Here is a 24,541-nt window from a genome sequence, read left to right as displayed (position 1 = left end):
CTGCGTATTAAATACTATAGCGAGCATTATAATATATCTTCGTTCTTAAATCTCCCACAAGCGCAAAGCTATCCGCGGTCTACTTAAATTTCGATCTCATCTTTGTTTCTAGTATAGTGCTTTCTATGATAGCGGGTAGCTAACGCGATGTTCTATCGAGATTCTAATTGCTTAATTATGCTGTGAAAATTATGGATTTGCGTACAAGTCCTCAGTGTACGTATCGTGTAGGCAACGACTCGTCCGATTTTTCTCAAACTTGAGAAATTTCGCCAACGATAGGGAGATAGAATTCGGCGAAGAATCAGTCGATGAAAGGGCTAGGGTGAAATTGGACGATACTCGATAAGTCTTCTTAGCACGGAAATATAATACAGATGGACGATCAAAGGTTCTTATTACGAAGCTTGTCCTCTCGTCGACGGGAAATAGCGAAATCGAAACTTCTCCGTTTATCGTTGCAGCGGTTGTTGCGACGTTGTTTGAGGGATAAGTTACAAGCTGATCGCTTCCTTTTGAAGTGTCTGATACGTTCGATGTGTCTGGATGATTGCGGATTTGTTTTATCGCAGTGCAGGTTATTTTTCAGTTCCGATGCTTTCGATATCGTGGAACAACTGAGTTACGAGTTTCTTTGTAACGCGAAGAAATAGTTTTTTTTTGGTAATGGAAGGTCTAAGCAGAGTATTATTCGAAAGAAATATTGCAATTCTTTTTTAACGTAATACAGGAATTTATTAAAATTTATGATATGGGGCGATTTTCCTCTTAAAACGTGAAACCTAAGTGGCAGTTTTACGTATTGGACTTCGAGAATCGTACAGGTACTCCAAGTATTATATTAAGTTGTCCGGAGAGTGTCTTTCTTTCGTGTTTTTTACAACAGTGCAGCTTCGTACAAACGTGAAACCAAATGCGTGAAATGTCGCGGTGTTTATCTCAACAGAACAAAATAGATCGACAAAATAATATAAAAGAAAAAACGTTGTGCGTCTATTATTTCCTCATAAAACGAAAGAAACTTTTCGGGCAACCTAATAATTCATAAAGGGAACTAATTAGTGTATCGTGGTACACAATGGAACGAGAAAGAAGATTTAAGTTGTGCGAGTTACGTGTCGCAATTGCGCATTGTTATTGCAAATGTATTATTGCCACTAAAAGTCTAAATATATGCGAAACGGATTCTCTATCTCTATTTTAAACAATAATGGAGCGAAATAGTTCAACTAGGGAATTACACTTGAAGAAGTTGGATCATAAATTTGATCAAGGCAGGCGAACTAATTAACTTGTCCACCGTGTTTCCCCTGCAAATGTGTAATTTATCGTCTGCAGGTAAGGCAATAGCAATTATTTAAACATCTTTTAATTGCTTATTAATGGAACGCGAACGTTCCTAATGAATTTATGAGAGGGTTAAAGATTGCAAAACTATACAGAACGCACACACTGTACGAAAGGTTCGCTATTTATTGCATTAGGTCGCAACGTATTAAACGTGCAATCTTCAACATGTTCGTATCGACGACGTAAGGCGTAGAGTATAAATTGAATTGAAGGATTCTGAAATTAAGCGATCTATTTTCTAATCACTTATAACCCAACGATATCATAAGAGAACATCCTAAACTTCAAAACATATCTACAAAGACAATACCTACTTATGGAAATATCGCGTGACGAAACCGAGATGGTATTAAACGTGTTAGTTTATTAAAGAGACGAGCGATAAGATTATAATAGTCGGTGTATATTAAAAATCACTTCGGGTACGAGTACAGAAATAGTGTTCGTCGATTGTAATCGTCGCTCTAAACACTCTCCCACCTAGAGAACATGTTCGTCTATTTCTATCGGCCAGTGAACTTAGAAAAAGTTCAAATGTGATTCCTGTTGACGATAACTCACAACGGCGATAATGTTTTTGTCCGGAGTTCGTTTATTCTTGAAGCTCGCGAATGAAAACAACGTTGACGCTCTAAGGCACAACAATATGAGTCACTGCCGATTCGAATCGTCCGATGACTCACGTGCCGCTACAAAACAATTCAATATCTTTCGCGAAAGAAAAAATTTGAAGAACTGCCGCGACATAGTTGGATATCTCGCGAGTTACGATACATTTATTTATTTATTAAACGGAGAGAATCTTTGGCTAGGCCCCATTTCTTCGATGCTCATAAAAATATGAATTTGCATATTCAATATTCGCTTGTACGTAAGAATGATAATGGTTCCAGGTGGCCGAAACGTGACGGTATCGCTGCAATCAAGAACAGGTCACACGAACATGCTGGCAGTGGTCGGTGCATTAGTATTCACCCAGTACTGGTATTGGTTCCCATTGGCCCACTGCTTGGCTCTGGCTTTTACTCCGACTTGTATAATCGCTCTGAATGCTCAACTAAAGATGCCAAAGCTGGAAATTCGTTCGAACGCCAGGCCAAGCGTCTATGCCTATCCCGCGCCTCTCGAAGAGAAGAAACGCGAGGAAAGAGAGAAGATCACGACCGCTGTCCTCAGCATCGCTGCCAGAGCTCGTAGACGTGAATCCGAGAGGCGTGCTCGCGATTCTCACGAAAAAATGGAAGTGGTGAGTTCGGACAATTTTCTCGAATATTTCGTCGTTCAGTCGTCGAGCGGTTGTCGTATTGTCAACATTGATCGGGTTCGTAGAGTCACGAGCGAGAGGTTGAGAGAGGGGATCACAAATAGTGGGGAAATTTTGAAGTTGAGAAATTAGTGGACGAAACTAAACTTAGATATTAAAGTGCCAAGATATTAAAATACGTAAGATATATTATATGTATTTTTAAAGGCTTAAAGTTCCGGATAAATAAACCTCTCGTACACGGTTTCCGGTGCTTATCTGGTTTTTAAAAAACGATGCACTTGTATCCCACTTTTCCACTAAGCCCTCAAACAGTCTCGCAGATATCTTTGATAAATCTCAGAACTCTTCACAATTTTCCTTCCTCTCGTCTCGCTTATGCGATGTTACCTCCGCTCCTTGCACGATTTTCTTTCCAGATAATCGTAACTGATTATCTCTCCGGGTCATCCGTTTTCCTAGAGCGAAGACCAATCTCTTAACGCACTGACTCGCCGCAAAGCCAGATAAACGATGCTTCTACAGGCTGGAATTGCTTCCTTCTTTTTTTTATTTTCGTCGTTTAATTTTTAATCGCAGGATCCGCCAGAGACAACGAAGGAGACTGTCGAGGCGGCGGCCAAGGAGAAAGAAGAGAAGAAGAAAGAGAAGGAGCCAGCGAAGGAAGTGAAAGAAACGAAGGAAAAGGTCGAGAAGAAGGGCAAGGACGAGGGCGAGAAGACGACAGAGAAGGAGAAAAAGGAAGCTGAGCCTAACTTTGAGATCCTTCAGAATCCGGCTCGCGTGCTGAGACAACAGCTGAAAGTGATACAATTGGTAGAGGGTAGTCATTACGCGCCTGTCAAGGACATTCAGATCGGCGGTATCGTCATGGTGAAGCACATTCAATCGGATACCGAAGAGGAACTCGTGGAACCAGTAGCCGGTAAGTCGATACGTTTTAAAGAAATTGTTTCTCTGCGATGACACCGAAAATGGCCATTAAGTTTTTGAGAAAATCGTTTTATTATCACATTTATTTCTGTCTTTATATATAAGTTAAGTTACGCATTAGGGAAACGCAGTTAAAGAAGAATTTAAACGAAGAATATATTTATTTCGTCGTTTCTGTTGGAACGTATCGAAAATGTAGCAAAATGGAAATTATTTCAGCAGGATGAAATGAAATTGATTGAAGTGTAACGATACACATTCGTGAAATACCAATTTAAACGTATTTACTGTTTATCACGAGTAACAACATCTACAACGATGAACATAAGAATAAGTCTGATGTAACGAATGTTTGACAGAATTGCCCAAGAGTTTGACAATTCGATTGACGAGTTAACTCGTCTTCCACGGTTATCAGGTTATACGTTGTTATACTTTGAAAATTACATTTCTCCTTCATTCACATTCTCGTTGACATAGTTCTAAGTTAGCAGATTCTTCCCTCTTCTGTTCCTCGGAAGAAAATTTCGCACCGATAAACGTCAAGAAACCTTCACACGAAACAGGCAAAGCGAACTTCAATATTTGTCTCGCGAATAAGAACTTTCTAAAATCCAAAAGGTAGATATTTTGCCCACAAAATGTCTCGCACGGTTTTCCAACGATCAGAACTAAGAAACTCGTTCATGGAATTTCTTAATCGATAGATGAGCTTCCTGGGAGTCAAACTCATCGACTATATTCTTTGCGTCTCAAATTTTCTTTGCTTGTAAAAATTATCGCGGAAAGCCAATTACTGTCTTGTCGTCAGTCGATTGTCCGTAGCGCTCGCCGAATTGATTCGCTTTTCAAGAAAGCTTATCGTCGCTTTAGGTTCGATTATGGTCGTTATGTTCCAGCTTATGGCCCTCATCCGGAAGAAGAGCAAGAAGCGGAACCCCCAGAGCCATTCGAATATACCGAAGATTAAATGGCGTGTGGCAGAAATTCTTCTTGTGGCTCTATCGACGCAACACGGATCATTCGTTCACGCTACGCACTATAGTTCACTGTTGATAGAAGCAACACGGGAAAAATACTACGGCCATTTCCTCTCCGTTTCATGTAACGCCTACAGCGACACCTCCTATCTCTTATTTTTTGTATAGTTAATTTTATCATCGTTAAGCGGCAAATTCTCGACATCGTTTACTGTATACGGTTTACAACTGCTGTTTCATTCGAGTTTTAATAAATATATTATTTGGTCTAACCGCATATACGTGTATGTGTTATTAATCCAAAGCTCGTTCTCGTTTTAATATGGTCGAAAATTGCGGAAAAATGCGCATACGAGAGAATTCTGTGGATAGTTGTATAAATTTTCAGTCAGAGATTTTGTTCGTTCGCGCGTTAACTTCGTGCTAAATTTCCATAGTTTTTTAAGTAAATGTATTGCAAAGTTCAAAGCAACTTTTTGAAAAATCTCGGAATTTTTTTTCCCATTCTCGCTATATGGATAGAGGATTGAAAGCTGGGGATTTAACTTTACATAGATTCTTTTTGCAACTAGTTTTACGTTGTACGCAATTCTTGACATTCAGGTTTTACGTTTACAGGGTTCTTTTTAATTATTTTAGTGCATACAAAGGATCTACGATACGTTTTATGAAATAAACGAAGATAATTTTAATAATCCACCTCGTAATTAATAATGAAACGAAATTAACGATTAATAAAAGAAGGTTTCCGATGAATAATTTCTACCGTAACAATATTTTAACAATTTCTTGAAGTAAAGCACTAAAAGGTAAGTGGATTTTACAAAATTTTCACGTAATGCTTCCATTACTTATTCTGTCTTCATTCCACGCATTATCTTTTCTGTTGCTTATCGTGGACTATTTTCAATAATCTCTTTTAAAATAGCATTTCGATATATTTTCCCGCTTTTCTGCCGACTTATCTTCCAACGTAATATCATGACTCTTGAATTCGACAAATCAACATTTACATAAGCTTCCTCAAGCGGTGAATTTATATTTTCAGCAGCTGTTACGATACGCTTTCAAAGTCGAAACTCATAAAAAAGTTACGCCAGTATCCTGTTGATTCATGACGTCGAATAATGAAGTTCTAACAACTTTATTTTAAATCTTCTAAATATTCAACAGCCGTGCATTGTATTGGATTTTTTCCTCTCCTTTAACCAGCTTATATTAACCAAATATCTGACAAAATTTCGAATACGATTAAACTTTCCACAAATAAAATTTCATATGCACGAAAGTAATATGTATGATGATACACGCTATATTGCTTTTGCCATTATACCATCTAGATTATTTTCTTCTCAAGGTTACATATCCCCAAGTTAACGATTCTGGTGCACGATTTTTAGCGCGAACCTTGCCAGCTAAATTAATACGGAACAAATAGCTGAAAAGCGAAGAATAAATTAACGATAGCGCACCATTTTTTGAATTTTACTTCATTGATCCAAATATTTGGTTGTCGCGTTACTGCATTCCGAGAACTTACGCTTTCGAGCATAGCACACATACAACAGCAATTTCCTTTGCTCTCATGAATTTTTGACAAAAGAGTTCTCCAAGATAGCAGAATCCTGAGTTGACCTTTTTCGAACTAATCCTACGTTCTACAGAATACATAATACGTGCTGGTCTGAATCGTTTGGTCGATACTGTATTTCATTATATGAGCCAGAAGCCACATTGAACAACTCCATAAATCGAAACACTGCGATAAATGAGCTTATAGAAGAGAGTGATTCGTTTCTTGAAAATGTATTTATTAATCGTCTACCTGGTTAATGAATTAGAAGAATTAATAAAAGAAAGTGAAGATGATTAATTTAGATAATACGTGCGTTAGTACGTTAAAGTGGTCAGATGTTGTAATATCGTCCTAATTACAGTACCACTTGCATTAATTCTAACATACTTCGTACAGTAACTTAAATAGATGTTCCGATGACTTCACAGGAAAACGAGAAACGAAATTGATATCAGGGACGATTGATCGGATCACGTGTGATTTCTTTCTAAAAAAAAAAAAAACATCGCGATTCATCTATCCGCCCCTTTATCGATATTCTTCTCTTCGACGAGATATTGGCGTGTCGTATAGAGCGATTGACGAATACCTTCATCCGTAACCTCCATCCAAAGCGATCGACTCAACGTTCATCGAACGGTCAGGAAACGAGCGAACATGCCGTTTGAATTCGTGACTCCGTGAGAGGTCTAAACGAGGGTTAGTATCTGCGAGGAAAGAGACGTGTTTTCGTGGAATAAAAGAGCTCGCTTCATTGTCAGTCACTGATGACAAGACACTGGTCAATCAAACTGCTGGGACCAGTGTCTATGCGCGGTTCCGTGAAACTTCGTTTATAAACGCGTGGTGGTAATTTATTAAACGAGATAATCGGAGGTGAAATAAGATTTATAATATTGGGTTGGCAACTAAGTGATTGCGGATTTTGCCAATACCACCTAATGACAATATCTTTTATCCAACTTTTACAAAAGTTCAATTCAGCTCGTTCTGATCTTGCCAATTTAATTCGAGTATCAGGATATATCATTTATCGCTTTCCTCTATACGTAACTGTATTTTTCATGATCGTTCGAGAAGTTTCTTCAATACCACAATCCGCAATCACTTAGTTGCCAACCCAATAGAATAAAGAAGAAAATGTGGCTTGTAGTTTCATTCTTTACTCATCCTATTCGTTTCCTTATCGAGTTTTTATTAAAATTTGATGAAAAAACTTTTCGAACGATCATGAAAAATACAGTTACGTATAGAGGAAAGCGATAAATGATGTATCTTGATACTTGAATCAAATTGGCAAGATCAGAACAAGTTCATTTGAACTTTTGTAAAAGTTGGATAAAAGATATTAGTAAATAGATCATATTTATAGCGTAGGTAGTATATAACAGGCCATTTCAAAATGTGTGGTACTGTACATTTTGTGGAATGAGTTATTATCTTAAAAAATTGAACGTTGATTGAAAGATCTCTTTTCATTTATAATATCAAGCTTGTTTACCTATAACCTTTCACTACGTACACGGAAAATGATAGTCTCAATCGAGGCATACTCTCTCGTCCTATTCTATTTCTCTCTTGTCCCTGCTATTATGAAATTCACTATATCCATCGATACATTTCCAAACAAATTTTTTACAAAATATCGATGAAATTTGATACGCAATCACTGGATTCATTTCACTTCTACCTAAATTGTTTTACCGTCAACGAATCCGAGTCTATTAAAAACAGACGGTACAATGATATCAATTTCTATAATAGAACGAAAAAGATTTGAACGTTTTGCGCACAGTATTTCATTTCATATAGGAAATGAATTTTGAAATGGATAAATTTTTATTTTCTAACGCTTTTTGTAATTGTTGACTGGGTCGGGCAAATTATAACTATCCTTTCGATTGTTGGTTTCCTGTTTTTAACGCATTGTAATGTTTGAATTTGGTATACATTCCCAATATACGTACATTTGCAAAAGTTAAAATTTGCCATTGCACGTTTACATTCACAAATTTTTACATTAGCAAAGGTTACATTTACTGTCGCACTTGGATTTATAAAAACTGAAAATTAAAATTAACTCTAAAGCTCATTTACAGTAGTTAATTTTCAATTACATGGTTGAATTTTTTCGAATTCCTTTAAATAATATAACAGCCAGTTAACAGAACGATAGATCAAAGCTGTCACTCGACTCAAAACCTGCAATAAATATTTCATAACATTTTAATTTTTGTCTTCAAATATGAATCGTGACAAGAACGCAAGAATTTCCAATTAATGTAGAAAGAACATAGGTTAAAGATATCCCTGAAGAACTTTTCCAACTTTCCACCAACGACATCGTAAATAAATCATTACGGAAATGAGGTTTCCTTTACGATCGAATTCCCGCGATTTTTTACTATGCAATTTTTGCTCTTTAGTCTTCTGACATGCAGAGTGCGCTGCATGCGGTGATCGCGAACGTACGCGATTCGAGTGCGCGGGTACTAAATGATCTTTTCGTATTTTGCCGTGTCGTACAAAGTGATTTTGCTTTCGAAAATGTCTTACCACGAAACAGTAACGTTAAATAAACTAAATACTTGAAATTTCACCGGTTAAAAGTGATGTGCGCGTAATGTGTATACCGCGAATCAAATGTAAACACACGGTGGGTGCCATATTGAAAAATTTCGCGCGTTTTGTTGTGTCACAGTACTGTTTCTTAATTTAAATATTCAATATATACAAACATATTACGATGAATCTTTGATTGTTCGAATTAATGTTGCTTCTGAATGATCAGATAATCATTGTGTGATGATCAGGTTCGAAAAATCGTACGATTCGTGTCGCAATGTCAAATTTCACGCGAAGATGATGTGTAATTTATTACGTATTGTTATGTTTCTGTGTTTCAATTATCCTCTTCTCGTCTCGCAGCGTACTTTCTCAATGGTTTTGAGTTGCTAACATGCATCGCGTTTCCTTTAAAGTTCTTTAAAGTAAGGTTAACCTGGTCTTGTGTTTCGTCCATATCATATCGATATTATTTACTTTGTTAAATATTTCTGGATTCTCATTGGTCCTTTCAGAAAGATGTGCTTGCGATGCATTACCTAATCTTCTAGTCAATTATATCGAATATTCTATGGTTTTTAATGCAATCTTATATATTATTCAAACTCGTTAAAATTTTCATTTCGAAACGTGTCGTTAACATAGTGTTCGTGCACAACGCTACAGTGATCTGAATTTCCATTATCGTGTGACAGGATTAACGTAATCGAATGTTCCAGCAACGGGTGTTTGGATAATCGAGGATCCGCTTCACTAATATTTGGTAAGTTTGTAGTTGTTTGGTTATGTGTTATATATGACATAAGTACAACTTACTTTGTAGTTTCAAGAATTAATTTCTACCGAATGAGTCGTTATATATTACACAATATTACTCTCTAATTTCTTCGGTTTCTACAAAAATGAAATATATTATATATTGTATCGATCTAGTATGGAATGTCGACTACTTGAGATGATGAAAGGATAATATATGTCTGGTATTTAATAAAGCAGTTAGGCGGGTTGTAATGTGAAATTAATATTGTTACTCTCATACTTCCTATAAATATGTGTTTAAATAGGTCGTTCGAGGAAATAGAAAGAAATATATGATAATACAAAATAATTGCGAAAATATCTGTACCGCGACGATCAAAAAATTATATAAATAGTTTCCTTCGCTTTGATAGATTCTTCGTTAAAAAATTTCCTGAAAAAAGTAGGATTCTGAGTTAACGTTTCCTTGAAATTCTTGAATTTGATGGAACAGGTAGCGGCAAAGAAATTAGAGTTTAATATTATGCGCGTATAGAATAAAAATATAATTTATTAATAGAGTCGATCTAAATGTTGCGCACTTAACATTTAAAGAAGCCTACATACATTATCGATGAAAATCGACGTGATAATTCACGCGATATAAATATTAATACACATAAAACGAATTTGAATTTTATAAAGTTTTTTTCTCGCGATACTCGATGCATTCTAAATACCTGAATTTGCATTATAATACGAAATTCTTTCCTCCTAATTTTCTTCCTCGAGGCAAAAGTTTCAAGGAAACAGATACTACGGGCAAAATTTGGAATACAATTTTTCCCAATAAAATTCATCGCGCCTGCAAACATTCCGCCGCTTAAAACAACGCCTTGAAATACAAACCATCGATTATTAATTTTACGCGCGGCGTGTTGGCGCCAATTTCGTGCATGCTACGCGTGTCGAGGGAAACGCGCGAATTACCATTCGCAATTCGAATTTCCATAGACGAAACACGGACCGAAATTCATCGTTTCTGCAGCCAGAGCCGTGTATTTGGCTATGAAATGGTTCACGATATTAACGTTCGAGGATGCAACCGCGCAAATTAGATATGTTAGACTGTTTGTGAACGTTTTTTCGTACGTTGCCCGCGTGTATCGAATTTCTCCGGTTCGCGTGAGAATATCCCACGTGTTCAACAAAAAACACTCGCCTTCTTTAGTCGCGTGCATCGCGAAAATACTATTTCTCTCGCTACGGAACAGACTTCTATCGTTTTCGATGTTTTCTCCTCGCGGGAATTACAAAGCCGCGAAGATTGATGACTGTTGGAACGATCGAAATGAAATTATCGGGGATTGGAGATTTAATTGCGTGAAAATTGTTTCTTTTTTTTTTACAATCTGTAATCTTTTCTTCTGATTTAGAAGAAATATTCCGAGCACGTTATAGTCCATTTATGTAAAATTCGGTATCAACTTTTACATAAATTCTTCTTGAAGCGTTAGTGAGAAAATATTTTTATTCGAAACGTGGAATGGAAACGCAACGAGGTGGAAATGTAAACCACTAGAAAGATAATAAGTTTATTAGTTAAATATCTCGACCACAGTTGATAAAACGTTCGTACATCGCGATAGAAAAAGAGCATTTTTTAGAAATTTCATTTGTTATAATTTTCATATCTGGTTAAGTTAAAACGCTACGTCGTTCTCATTCCTTTTTCCTCCGAGCATTTCCCACGTATTCTGCATCTTGAACGACTTATTCAAAATAGTGATAGAATAAAAGCGCACACGGACTTTAGAAATATCAAGTTCGTAAGGTATTTCCAATTTTGCTTAAAATTGCACGTACGATAAACTAAGATAAAATAAACCGGAATATAATCTATTGGAACGAAAAATTATTTTTTAATAATTTATTAAAGTAATAGAGATCAGAGTAATTAGGGAAACGATATTTTAAATTTCGCATCTATTTACTTGAATTTCAAATATTACGAAAGATATAGAAGTTTTCAAGGAAGTTTCATCAGTTATATCGTAAACGTGGATTTCGAAAGTTTTTCCCACTTTGCAGAAATACGAATGCTCAACGCTGCATACATAAGTATGTACGTCGATTCTGAATCCAATTTACACTTCTGCCTTTCTTGCTGCTCTCTCAACAACATTTCTTATTAAAAGACGTTTGTGCATTCATGGCATAGAATTTTTATTCCTACCGAGAGATGCCGATAAGAAATGGCGAAAACAATCCTGTGAAGTGGCAGATGCTCTCGCAAATTGTTTGCAGTTTCGAATTAAGGCGAAGCAACTGCTGGAACAGCAAACGCAAGTAGCGTTTACTTAAGACGAACGAGAAACTTTGCCGAAATCAATGAATTTAAGAATAAATCGATCAAAGTTTTTCCAACAATTTCCTCGATGAATCTCGCCATAACTTACGAATGTTCTTGAATATTCGACTGATAATAAACAGAATTATAGCAATCACCTGTGAATCATCGCCGGTATCGGTCGAATATTAAATTAGAAAAGAATCAATACAAATTTTTATTACTAAAAAATGTCTATTACTCTGTGGATTAGATTGTAAATTTCCAAAAAAAAAAAATCACGTTTTACTTCTGCGGTTTTCGTTCGCATAAACACCTGCACCGCACGCGAAAGGGGTGCGTAAAACGTGTCGTCGTTTCGTTAAAACGACATCCAACCGTAAACGACGAGCATCGGGTGTCCATGGTGCGTTTGGGAATTAATATTGTTCGAATCGCGTTTTAATCCCAGTTGGGTTAATTGGAAGCGCGTTGGTGTGTTCGGTTGTTAGGCCAGCGTGCCACGTTCCCGCACAGAAACCGTGCTACATATTTCAGCGAGTTTAATGAGTACACGAGGAGAATAGGAATTAATAGGGCGGAACGGGATAACTTTTCTTGCCATTAAAAATTACAGCTGTTTGCGAGTCTCTCCGTGAGCCGCCAGCCGAGTGCTTTCTGACAGACAAACCCGTAAGCTCGACGAATACATCGCTTCGGTTGTCGTCGATTCGTTTCTTTTTTAGCAAATAAAAAACATGCCTTGCAATGATGTTTGAAAAAATAGAAATTTTTATTCGAAAATTGTACAGGATTGCTGGGTCGTATATATACACGTGGCGGATAAAAGAAAATGTAAAATTGAATAATCGAATAAGAACGATCTATTGGATTGGCGACTAAGTGATCGCGGATTTTGTCAATATCACCTAATGACAAAACCCGCAATCACTTAGTCGCCAACCCGATATTAACAGATTCAGCAACAATGTCAGATTTTAGCCGCAGAATTGAATTGTGCGATGCTTTGTTAATGCTATAAAGAGCAGCTCGATGGAAATGATTTACTAATAGAATGGCGACAATTAGAAATTTAAGACATGGGTGAATCTAGGTCAGAGTTATAACGAAGAGTTAGATCAAAACGAACTACTAATAAATTCATGGCAATTAGCCTGTTTTGATTCCAGTTAGCAATTCTGAATTTCTGATGAGTCTGCGCGCGGTACATAGCAGAGTTTTACATATTAAAGCTAATGGTACGCGATTTTGGCATAGATGAGTTGTATAATAAAACACCATTGGATATCGATTTAAAACACCAAAATTATTTAGTAGCTTGAGAAGAAAAAAAATTGGATTCGAAAGAATCAGAGATTTGCGACTCTCACAGACGGGAAAAATATGATTTAAGAAATATAATGCCTAAATAAATTGCATTTATCAATTTTCAAATATATATACCGCCGCTAGAATATTATTAATTTACCGCTAAAAATAACAAGAAAGATAATTCGTTCATTTAGTTATAAACTGTCTTGTATCAGATTCTATATACGTTTTATTTCCATAATATCGGATTTTTGTAATCGCATGAAAGTACCAGCAAATGATAGGAAATTCAATAGAATTCGATCAAATTAATAAATGCAACAAGAAACGCGGTGGTGTACAAATGCATTTTGTAGCCACTTTACGTTCACAATTCCGTGATATCAACCTCGAATACTTGAACTCTCGTTCATTAAGACTCGATGAAATTATTGTTGCCACCCGGTTAAATCGTCTTTAGGACGAAGACTTTCCCAAGAAGACACTGGCGATCTCATAAAAGATTTCAAGTTCGCCGAACTGGAAAATTAAATCGCAGATAAGACATTTTATGACGAAGGTTGTCGCAGTTAAGACTGTGGTGTTTCCGCGAGTATTTCAGTCGATCGAGTTTCTCATTGGATCGAGAATAGAACGATTCGATCATCCGGAATGTTTCTTACAGTCTCGTTACAATTATCCACTTTCATTTGACATTTATCGTATTTTGTATTTGCAGGCGATAAAAGTAGAAAGAAAAAAAAAAAAAAATGAAAACGTAACGCGAAATGTCGCAAATACGTTGAACCAACCCAGGCAAATTATATTTTATTAAAAAGCTGCACGTTTATCGTTCTACTGGCGAGGCACGAAATTTGCAGAACGAGATTTCGTAACTAGGTGAATTGGAACTACACCGATGACAGTGGCTTGGATTCCGTAAAAATGCAAATATGAAATTCCGTGAAACATTGGCAGGGAGTTTTGACCTGGAAAATTCAACGACCCAATTTATCATTTGAATTTTCCCACGGAAGGCGTCAGGATTTGGATGTGGAAAATTATCCGCATTTCATTGTCTGCTTCCTTGTTTGTCTACCGTTTTCGTGTTATTTCGTTGTTTGCTTGAAATTTTCAAGAATTTATCGCAGTAGCTATTTTTAACTGGCTGTTAAACGTTTGAAACTGCGCGATGTAATTTATTCTACGCGTGGGATATTTATTACTATCCTCGTACCAACTATTACATATTTATTTCTATCACCTTGTTTAACAGCCATTTTAAAAATTAGAAATAAAGCATAGTTTAATCGATTATAAATATATAAAATTAGAAATAAATAAATAAATAAATTTTTTAAATGTTCATATTTACAATACAGATCTTCCAATGGTTAATATTTATTTCTGTCGCTGGGTATCATAGAAATCTCTTTAAGTTAAGTTAAGTTAGACGTTTTTTAATATTCAATTAGACACCTGTATTTTACAAGCTTCCTCGAGCACGCTTGATTCGGTAAAAAATAATTTCCTTTAGAATATCAACTCTACAGAATTCTTAGTAATTCAATTTCAAGTTGCCACAATTTAATTTGAAATTTGTTTCAAACTTGCGTAAAGGAAGGAAACGTTGTATAATATTTTCCCATTTCTTACGAGAATCTATTTTAAAGCATCCCTTTGTTCGAAATGCGATTGTGATACAAAAGAAACGATCCTATTCCGAATGAGACTTCCAGTAAGAATTAAACAAACTTAAGAAAGTAACGACGAGCGAGACACATCATCCTACGATATTTTGTATACTTTTATTCTTGCCTTTTTATTTTTAATTTCGTCTTAATGCTTGCTTGATCGTAATTAATACTTAGCGGCCGACACTGTCCCGATAAAATTTGTAATAAAAGTTTGCCATGAGATACATGCAGATAAAATATTTAACATTGGATAGCAACGATATCCTTGAACTCCTTTTCTGCAAAACTTTTCAGAATAATGTTCTTGAAGTGGCTGCCGGTTCTTTGTATTTCATAGATTTTAAAAGCACTTTTATAAGGTAGCCTTCTACACGCATTCAGTTTCTACGATCCTTGTTGGAAATACACGAGCGAAGAAAGAGCTTTATGTTTCGTGTAGCACGAAAAGCCCGTGAAATTCCTGTCAATGGTTTCATAAACGAGTTATTGGAAAACAAAAGCTGTTTAATGCGTTTTTCTTTCCCATCTTTTTATACGCTCGCTCTGATCTAAATTTTCTAATTGATGCCTCATACACTATAAATTATATATTAATTCGAAAGAATACTTTTCTACTTCCTCTTTTGAAACCAAATTATTAAACCAAATTACCACGTGCGTACATCGAGATATCTTCTATTCTATATATAGTATCGTGGACAAATGGCTTAAGAAATATCGGGTGAACCATAAACAATGTTGCGACAAAGTCTAAGTGCCGACAGGCCTGTCAATGTGTCGTCGGTCCTTCGGTCGAATAATTACGCGGAAAAAAGCCTACGTGACCATGACCGCGGACAAAGGGATGCTTAACACTTTGACTGCCACGTTGGTCATAATGACCGGCCACGGTTTCTCCTGTGACGCAATGGTGGTCATCGGTGATCGGAGGGCTTGAATTTCTTACAATTGTAAAAATTCAATGAAAATTGACAGTTAGGGAATTTTGAATATAACCGATAAATAGAAGATACTTTGAAGTAAAAAGTGCCCCATTGGACGATTAAACATTTTTATTAGAACATCGATAAAAAGAAAAGAGTACAAATCTTGCATCTAACGGTGCATTGTGTTTGCGTCCATATCTTTGAGAGGTAATCTACGAATATTATTATAAACACAGCTTAGAAAATAATCGTAAACGCTGCTTTATAATCGTATAATTGAAGTTACAAGTGTGAACATACCTTGCTATTATATATAGAACGAGCAAATACCGTTTACTAATATCTTCTACACGTTTCAACAATATATTCCGCACGTTTTGCTTACAAAGAAATAACGAAGGCGAATGGTTTGTCGAAATAAACGAAGCCTCGTTACAATATGTCGCTATCGACTGTTACCAAGGTGCCACGGTGGTCACCCGTGACCACCAATGAGATAAACGGTCCATTAGGGAAGAACGTGGTCTTACATCGTCAATTTATTATTATTTCGCCATTATATGCTTTGAATAATAAAAATACTCCCGTGGCGTCCTCAGCGAAACGTGTGATTTCGGTGTGGCAGTCAAAGTGTTAAGGGAGAAAGACGAATTAACAGTCAGCAGTTGAGTGAGAAGTCGGCGTATTGTCAGCGTTGTCGAGGAGGATGGTGCGCGTGGAAGAGAGCGTTGGAACCGTGGCGACGAGAGTTGTAAATTAACTATTTAATTGTCTTAGTTATAGCACATTATCGTATTGAATTCACGTTAAATAACCATCGTTTCCTGTTTAATATTTCTGAATAAATAAGAAAATCCTACATATATAAACACCATTTCGCCTTGCGGAGAAAAAAAATCCCAAAACACTCTGTATAACGCGTATAAAACGCGTATAAAATGCGTGTATAACGCGTATAGAATGGAATGCCTGGATATCGCGTGTTTTTACGTGAATCGTAACCCGGCATCGATTGTTTCGTCTTAAGTGTCTCACCTTCGAGTACATGAGACTGAGAGGCAGGCTCATGGCGATGCTCAGTACCCAGACGAAGCTGATTTTCAGCATGACCCGCCGCCTGGTTTTATTCCGGCCGAATTTCATCGGGTACCGTAGACTCAGGTACCGGTCCACGCTTATGGTGCACAAGTGCATGATGCTCGCCGTACATAATAATACGTCCAGGCAGATCCACGCGAGGCAGTAAACTGACGGCAGAGGGAAGTATCCTGTAATAAAAATGAATGTTGCTCTATTAGACGCGCTGATTATGCAACTCTATTAAATTCAAGCGTCAGATCATTTGCACTTTGCAATATTTTCCTTCGCTACTCGCACCCGCGCAAATTTACCGCGCCAACGTTCTTGTCCTTTAATTAGATTGTTTACGAGTAGTTGTATACGATTAACCAATATCATCGTAATCTACACACCGCGATTAAATTATCTCTCGTCAGGCGTTAGAATTTCATTGTAAAGTCCAGTATACGATTCTATGTCGCATCAAGGAGGAGGGATTTTCGCGTGAAGACGATAAAGGCAACCGAGTTTTCGAGATTTTTGTTAGACTTAGAATTTTTGTTACTGGTTATATAGAACTAGACTCTTTTGAGATGTAAGTATAGCCGTGAAGTAGAAATGTAATCTTTTTATTTTAATTTTTTTTTATTGTCTACTGTATAGCGTTTGTCACGGACATCCGAATGCAAAGGTTAAGAAATTTTGCTAAAGTCAGGTAGTTTACGTTGGGATGGAACCAATTTTTGGGGGAGAGAAACATGGAACATTGGAAAGTTGCAGCGTTTAGAGGAGAAACGTACTTCTTTTCCAGCAGATAAATAGAGTTGACGTTGTTCAGAAAAGTATTATGAGTAAATAATCGAATAAAAATTGTTCCAATCCCCGGAGAAATTTGCAACAAGATGAATCAGCTTCGTTCGAAATTGATTGATCAATTAGTTTTCCAGTTATCGTGCGCGCCAGTTTAAAAAGTTATTAAACGTGGCGGTATTCAAAAGTTAATAAACCGCAACAAGTATAAATAAATAATCGAATAAAAATTTTGTTCAATCCCTGGCGAAATTTGCAACAAGGTGAACGAGCTTCGTTCCAAATTGATCGATCGATTAGCTTTTTTAGTTATCGTGTACGCCGCAGTTTGAAAAGTTATTAAACGCGACGATGCTATTAAAAAGTTTATAAACCGCAAGAAGAATAAAAAAAAAATTACATCCGTCCTTGAGGACCATATTTACACTCGAAAATGACTATGCAGCGGTCGGCTCAAAAAAAGAAGTTCATAAGGTCACTTTGTCGCTCCCCTGAGATTCTCAACACGAATTCACAAACGTTCAAACTTTCTCGCTGTTTTACCGCTAAAATCACGTTTCTTCTGAAAGCTTCGCGAGCCAAGCTGTACGTTCCAACGAAACCAATCTTCCAGAGATCTCAACGAGGATTTTCCCCGCCGGGAGGAACGGCGCAGCCACTCGACAAAATATTTGACGAGCAATTAGGAAGTTCGAATCCGGCGGCTGTGGGTTCCGGCGCCCGCTGTCCGCAAAAAGCGCAAGCTACGCGCCAGGATTGATCGGAATCTCAGTGCGACGATGGCACGTGTGATTTCTCGTTCCGTGTTCGCGAGAGTTTCCGGCGGATCGGATTTCCGGGATCGCTCGGCGCGCGAGCGTCGCTTCGCCCACTCTCGCTTAGCTTTCCACCCTCGCGTTACTCCCCGCCCGCGTTTACTCGCTCAACTTCACCCTGATACTCGCCGTTTTTCGCCACTTTTTACCTCCACGCGGCACGCGAACCGTAAAATAATTTACTGTTAGCGAAATAGTTGGCCAGTTTGCTACAACGAACATCGACTGTCAACGTATCTCGTAGCGTAGATCGATTTTCTTCGAAATTTCCGCCATATTTCCAGTATATTATCCGTTGAAGTAACTACTTTAAGAAAAATTCTACATCTTTATTTACGTATATCAGTGACCTGGAGACTGCTATTACGCAGAAATATTCTAAATAATCTATTTGCATCCAAACGCGAATTAACCTGCGCGCTGCGACTGTCTTCTATAACCAAACGCGGATCATTACGCGCGCTACGACTGCTTTTTATTTTATTCGCTAAGTATTCTTCAGATGTGAGAGATCACGTCTGACCCGTTTGCCAGCATCTCGCCTATATCAGTTTATTATTTTCTAGACAAGTCTTACTTTTCTTGTGAAAATCTTTTTAACTGCCACTAGGAGCAAGTACTGTCAATCTTAATTAAATTTAACAAATTCAAGTGTAAAAAATATTCTAATTCTATAATGTAATTTACATGTAATAACATCATGTATTGACCATTTAACTTCCTTTTTAATCTAAATAATTTTTTTTTAAATAAATAGTTTTTACTTTTTCCTCTGTCATAAAGAATATAAGATGCGATGTTTGCGAAGTAACATTGTCTACCAATCGTTTTGAACAGTAAATTTTCGATAAACTCCATGAAGAATTTCAATGTCATTTACTGCACCTACGACCGATCGCGCGCGGTGATAGAGACTCGAAGAAAAACTCTACATCTTTATTTACGTATATCCGTGACCTGCAGACTGCTATTACTCCGAAATATTCTAAATAAGGAGCGGTGCATGTTATTGTATCGAGTAAACATTATGTTTTGGGTTGCAAGGTCTAGTAGCAAAGGAACTAATAAACAGATTTCTATTTATGTTGCCTGTAACCTCCAGCCAAAGCTACAAGCTTCACTTCTTTGGTAATGTCCTTTTGCTATAAATATACGAACGTACTACCTATCATTCCATTGTCTAGTAACACTAGGAGAGTAAGGATGTGAATCAGCATAAACTTATACATTATACTTATACCTTTAATTATTTCGATATACTTTTCTATTACAAATTCATCCACTCGTTGTTCAGTCAATCTGAACCTCAACCTCAACATTATCTATACGCGGGTCGAGTTTTACAAAAAGTTCAAGCCTTACCGAGATGAAGATCTTCGTTCTTAAAGTAGAAACTTTAACGCGTAGTGGCTACAGCGAGCCGCTGTAAAAATGATTTGTCGTTTAATTACGGAGAAACTGTTCTTACAAAAGTTGGAAGAATGCTTTCTTGAAAAAAAATTATATTAATGCTTCATGGCCGTATTTACGTTAAAAAAGGATCTCGTGTAATAACTGGCAGCAGTTGGTGTAAAAGAAATTCATAGAAATCACTTGCTTCTATCGTCGTTGCGCGACAGTTGCCTCTGAAACTCTCAACGCGAATTCGGAAGCGTTTAAACTTTCTCGCTATCTTACGGCTAAAATCACTTTTCTTCTGAAACCTTCGCGAGCCAAGCATTCTCCACGATTTTTTCTCTTTTCTTTCCTCCTTTTTCCAACAAATTCAGCTCCGACCTGGCCGTTTTCGAACGAAAGTAACGTGAAACGCGTAATATCGGTAATTTCGGCGTCTAAGACGTACCGCGATGTGAAGTTCCATCGATTTCTCAATTGTTTGTTGGTGTGTGCGTGTACAGACAGCCAAGAAATTTCTTCCTACGAGAGGAATGTCAGCCATGCGCGAAGAATATGGCTTTCGAGTCTCGGCGTATTTTACTTTTGAAAGACGTTGTCGCGCTGCGAATACCTTAAATGGTATTCTTAAGGTATTTCTCCTCGTACAGTCGCTGGCGAAATTATAGCGCGCGGAAGCGCAACAGACTGCGTGTCAGCACACGCGGCAGAGAAGGAAACTTTTTGGAAAAACTGAATGCAGTAGCCCGCCTTTCGCGTAAGCTCGCGTGCCTTGTGTTATATCTGTGCACAGCGCACACTCGCACACGCGTACTTTACATTCGTCCAGAAATTTATGGAACTGCATATTTTGTATTTCTCTGTCTCAAAAATGATACCGGTCAGATCTGCCCATTTTTTAATAGAAAATTTCCAACACAGATTTTTTACATCGTTGAAAATCTCGTAAGAAAATTTTCGCTGTAATAAACGAAAATGTCATCTTGTTGCCAAACGCGATTGTTTCATTGTGTTAATTATGGAAACGTTGAATCCTTGAATCCTGCATCATTTTCTAACACGTAGCTAAAATTTGAAGAAATTAATTTGGTTGTCCTAAATAAGTTGGTGGTGTAATTATTGGATTCCAGTTGTTTCTTAATTAAAAAGAAGAAAAAAGGTCTACGTACAGGGTAAATATTTTTCAAATTCATTTTCCCTTTAATTACATTTAATTACATTTTTATTTATCTTTCACGTACTTACGGTATAGTTGTATAGCCACTTGTTAAAATCTTGTAATTTTTACACATTTTGAAATATTCATGAAATTCTGCACTCATTGAGCAGAGAATATTAGTATTTTAATAAATGCTATATTCGTTAACAAAGTATCGTTCATTCCGTTAAGTTCAATACACAACCTCGTATGAAGTTTATTAAAAGCTTTCCATAGCATACGAACAATTTCATCAAACGCATGTCAACGCCAATAACACCGGCAGAGACAACAATTTTAGAGAAAATAAATTATATCACTTCATATAGAACTCTGCATAACATTCAGAACTGCCGTGAAGGATTATTATTATGGAACAATCGAATCTCTCCGTGATCGAACGTTTCAAATTGTCCTTATCGATCCTCGCAACCCATAATTACCTCTAGTGTTTATTTATTAGCCAACAATTATCTCTAGTGTTTATTTGTTCAAACATGGGGAATACAGTGGCTTGCGAAAGAGTTGGAACATTTACAGAAACCCTCTATGGATGATCGTGCGTGTCATACGGAATTTTTCGATTTTCACTTTGACTCTTTCGATTTCATCGACAGCGCGATAACAGTTAAATTCTTGTTTTAACGATTGAAATTTAAAGGAAAACACCGGAGGAAACTCAGCGGCATTGTAACGGGTAGATAGGAAATTTTTGTGCTTCTGTAGGAAATTTGAGAACGCAAAATTGTATGGAAGTTTGTTCGTATTTTCTATAGAAATTTCTACAGCTTCCGATTGACACGCTCCAAATTTGATCTAATCTAATGCACATTTTGAACGTTAAGCGGATTAAATTGAAAGATAATACGTTCTTACTTACTTTCACGAAACTTGGTTTCCTAAGAAAGATTTAGAAATCTCAGATTTTCTTCATAAAATACTCTGCATCGATTTCTCGAGACTCTCCGATTGATTCTTTTTGTTTGGACTAAAACTAAGCTTCCAAAAGCAAGACCGAAGAAGTTGAACAGCAATAATTGAGAAAGTCGGTAAACTTCGTAATTACCGTAAATATATCTACAAGTAGAACGTAGAAATTTCATGGAAATTCACCGAGGACACCTCGGTAAATGGCGTTTCGTTTTGTTCAGAGGGTTTCATATTCGCGTCGGCGGTCGTTAAAATTAAACGTGGCGATCTTCTCGAGCGAAGACGGCCACCCGCTTAATGACATCGCGCATAAAAGGAAAACTGTGCGTCGAATTTATCGTTAGCCAGCAATTACAAGCCGAGTTGACAAAGTAAGCTGCGATAATAAAAATAAACGAGCGAACCGCGAATCTAAATAAACGTCGTGGTCCGTGGATTTCGCGAACCCGAGATTCAACGCTGTTCTACGAGATGTTTTTTTCGTGGATTTCAAAGGTACTTTCCGCAAGTACACGCAACGTTGACTAGGGTCGCAGAAACGACCAAGCAGTTGACTCAAAGCTGTAAATTTTAATACGGCGGTTCGAGCTTTTCGATGTTAACTATACGCGACTGAAACGCGTTATGAAAACAACAGATCTCGCAGGGGAATTTTTTAACATTTTCCAGGGGTGTGAAAATGACGAGAGAAATTGTTTATATACGTGGATACGCGTAGCATTTTATTGGACGATAAAACGTAATTACAGAAAAATGTGGAAGTTAATATGAATAATAATTGAAGCCGATGGATATGAAATCGATTGCAGTTTTCATTGTATGATGCGCTTTCTTCAAAGAGAATAAAACGTTCAAATAATTCCTGTAGAATATTTTGTTCCTCTATTATTCGCATTAACGTTAACGATTAGCGACTATTATTTGCAAATTGTATAATACAAAAGCCCTTGTAATATAAAACACGTTACGAAGCATCGAATAAGCCACTCTGTTAATTAATTTCATTATGTCTTTCTATCAGGACGAGGTTGTGCTTTGAACATATTTCGCGTTAGACACACAAAGATATATTTTTTCCATATTATCGCTTAACCTCGTCGATTACATAAAAATACATTCCTTTCGCATAAAATTCTTCTATTTCGATTCGTAGTTGTTCTTTATGAAAATTGATACGATTGAAAAAGGTGCTGGATATCGATAAAAAGGAGGACGTATTTTTACGTGAAGTGTTAAACGGTAAGAATTTTTACGATGTGAAATATTTAAAAAATCCGTAATATTTAGCATTTAATATTTTTCACAAGATGCTTTACAAGATTTCTTTCTTCTCAGTCGCCATTTATTTGAAAAATTGTATTAACACAGACGATGCATCTCGTAACACACGAAGAATATTTTTCCTACAATGAACACGTGTTAAAAATCGATGACTGTAAAACATCAAGCAACTATCCACTAATTTAGAGATGTATACATTAGACACTTCCTTAAGGGAAGTAATATGAGTCGGTTGTTCCATCCTCCACGCTAACATAATATACTTGAGCATACAGCGACACAGGTATGATCATAAATCAGCTTTCAAAGCGCGTCGAGTCTACCCTCTTCTCGAATATATCCACGTTCAGCAACGATAAAGCTCGCACGATGTCACGAACAATCACAGGAACATATCCTATCGCTGCTCCCGAAACCAGCAATAACGTCAAACACACTTCTCCGAAAATTGATATAAAACTCGAAGAACTTGTACACCGAAACAGAGTTTAAACTCAACGAGAGTGTGAAACCAAGATAGAGCGAGTAAATTGAGAATATAAATTCATCTGAATGTACAACCATCCGCGAAAGTGTTTTTACACGCTGTAAAAAAGAAACCATGTTTATTTACCGTGCTCAGAGAAAATCGCCAGATTAAGTTAAAAGTTTGCGTGGATTTCGAACAAAATTTTGATGAATTCATTTTCCTATAATAACTCTAAACTTCGTAACGTTTTGTCAATAAAATTACAGATATTTTTCATGCAATGGGACAAGTACAAGACGATCCGTACACCGTGTAGCTTGAAATTAGAGCTTGAAATCTCTTTCATCGGTAAAATTATAGCTATTTTTAGAATGTTTTTTTTTTTATTTGGTTTTAAAGAAACGTTACCTGGCATATAGCACGTGATAGAGACTTTTTAACGTTTCTAGAGAAGTAGCGCAGGAACATCGTGATAAGTTTGCGTTACTCGAGTCTATAATTTCCGAGAGCAATCGCCTTGAAAGACGTAATACCTTCACTCACGCTATTACGGTGACGTATAACGTGCCAATTTTATGTTCATAGGCGTTTTCATGTCATGATAAAACAAATATAAAGAAAGTAGATTAAACTCGTGGCCAGATGTACTTTTATACATTTTTATCGGATCCCGGGGTTAATTTCAAAGATATTCTTGACTGGTTGTCGATAATGCAACGTAGCGCGGTTTATAATAGTCAATACGCAATAAATTATATGGAAATATTAGGAGGTATTATTAACTCTAGAATATGAGACAGAATAATTGTCGGAAAATAATTTATCGCGCGAAAGTTTGCTATTCCGTGTAAATAACGTGGATAAAACTTTTTATATAAATAAATATTATTTAGCTGTGACTATGGAAATACCGTT

General features: G+C 36.8%; 2 protein-coding genes across 2 annotated transcripts in view; one reads left to right on the top strand and one right to left on the bottom strand.

The window, feature by feature from the left end:
• LOC117209474 (26S proteasome non-ATPase regulatory subunit 1) overlaps window positions 1-4,609 on the top strand; it is a 93,899-nt gene extending 89,290 nt beyond the window's left edge. The window contains exons 12-14 of the mRNA XM_033451559.1: window positions 2,244-2,596; window positions 3,194-3,539; window positions 4,447-4,609. Of these exons, the coding sequence (XP_033307450.1) occupies window positions 2,244-2,596; window positions 3,194-3,539; window positions 4,447-4,517 (770 nt within the window). The 3' untranslated portion in view covers window positions 4,518-4,609. The remainder of the gene's footprint in view (window positions 1-2,243; window positions 2,597-3,193; window positions 3,540-4,446) is intronic.
• The window catches only part of LOC117209475 (5-hydroxytryptamine receptor 1A), a 112,194-nt gene that overhangs the window by 17,787 nt on the left and 69,866 nt on the right, over window positions 1-24,541 (bottom strand). Inside the window, exon 2 of the mRNA XM_033451560.1 lies at window positions 16,705-16,937. Coding sequence (XP_033307451.1) covers window positions 16,705-16,937 — 233 coding nt within the window. The remainder of the gene's footprint in view (window positions 1-16,704; window positions 16,938-24,541) is intronic.

This window comes from Bombus bifarius, unplaced genomic scaffold (genome assembly GCF_011952205.1).
Source record: "Bombus bifarius isolate JDL3187 unplaced genomic scaffold, Bbif_JDL3187 scf7180000008178, whole genome shotgun sequence".
NCBI classification, from domain to species: domain Eukaryota; kingdom Metazoa; phylum Arthropoda; class Insecta; order Hymenoptera; family Apidae; genus Bombus; species Bombus bifarius.
This window is presented reverse-complemented; position numbering and strand designations above follow the sequence as displayed.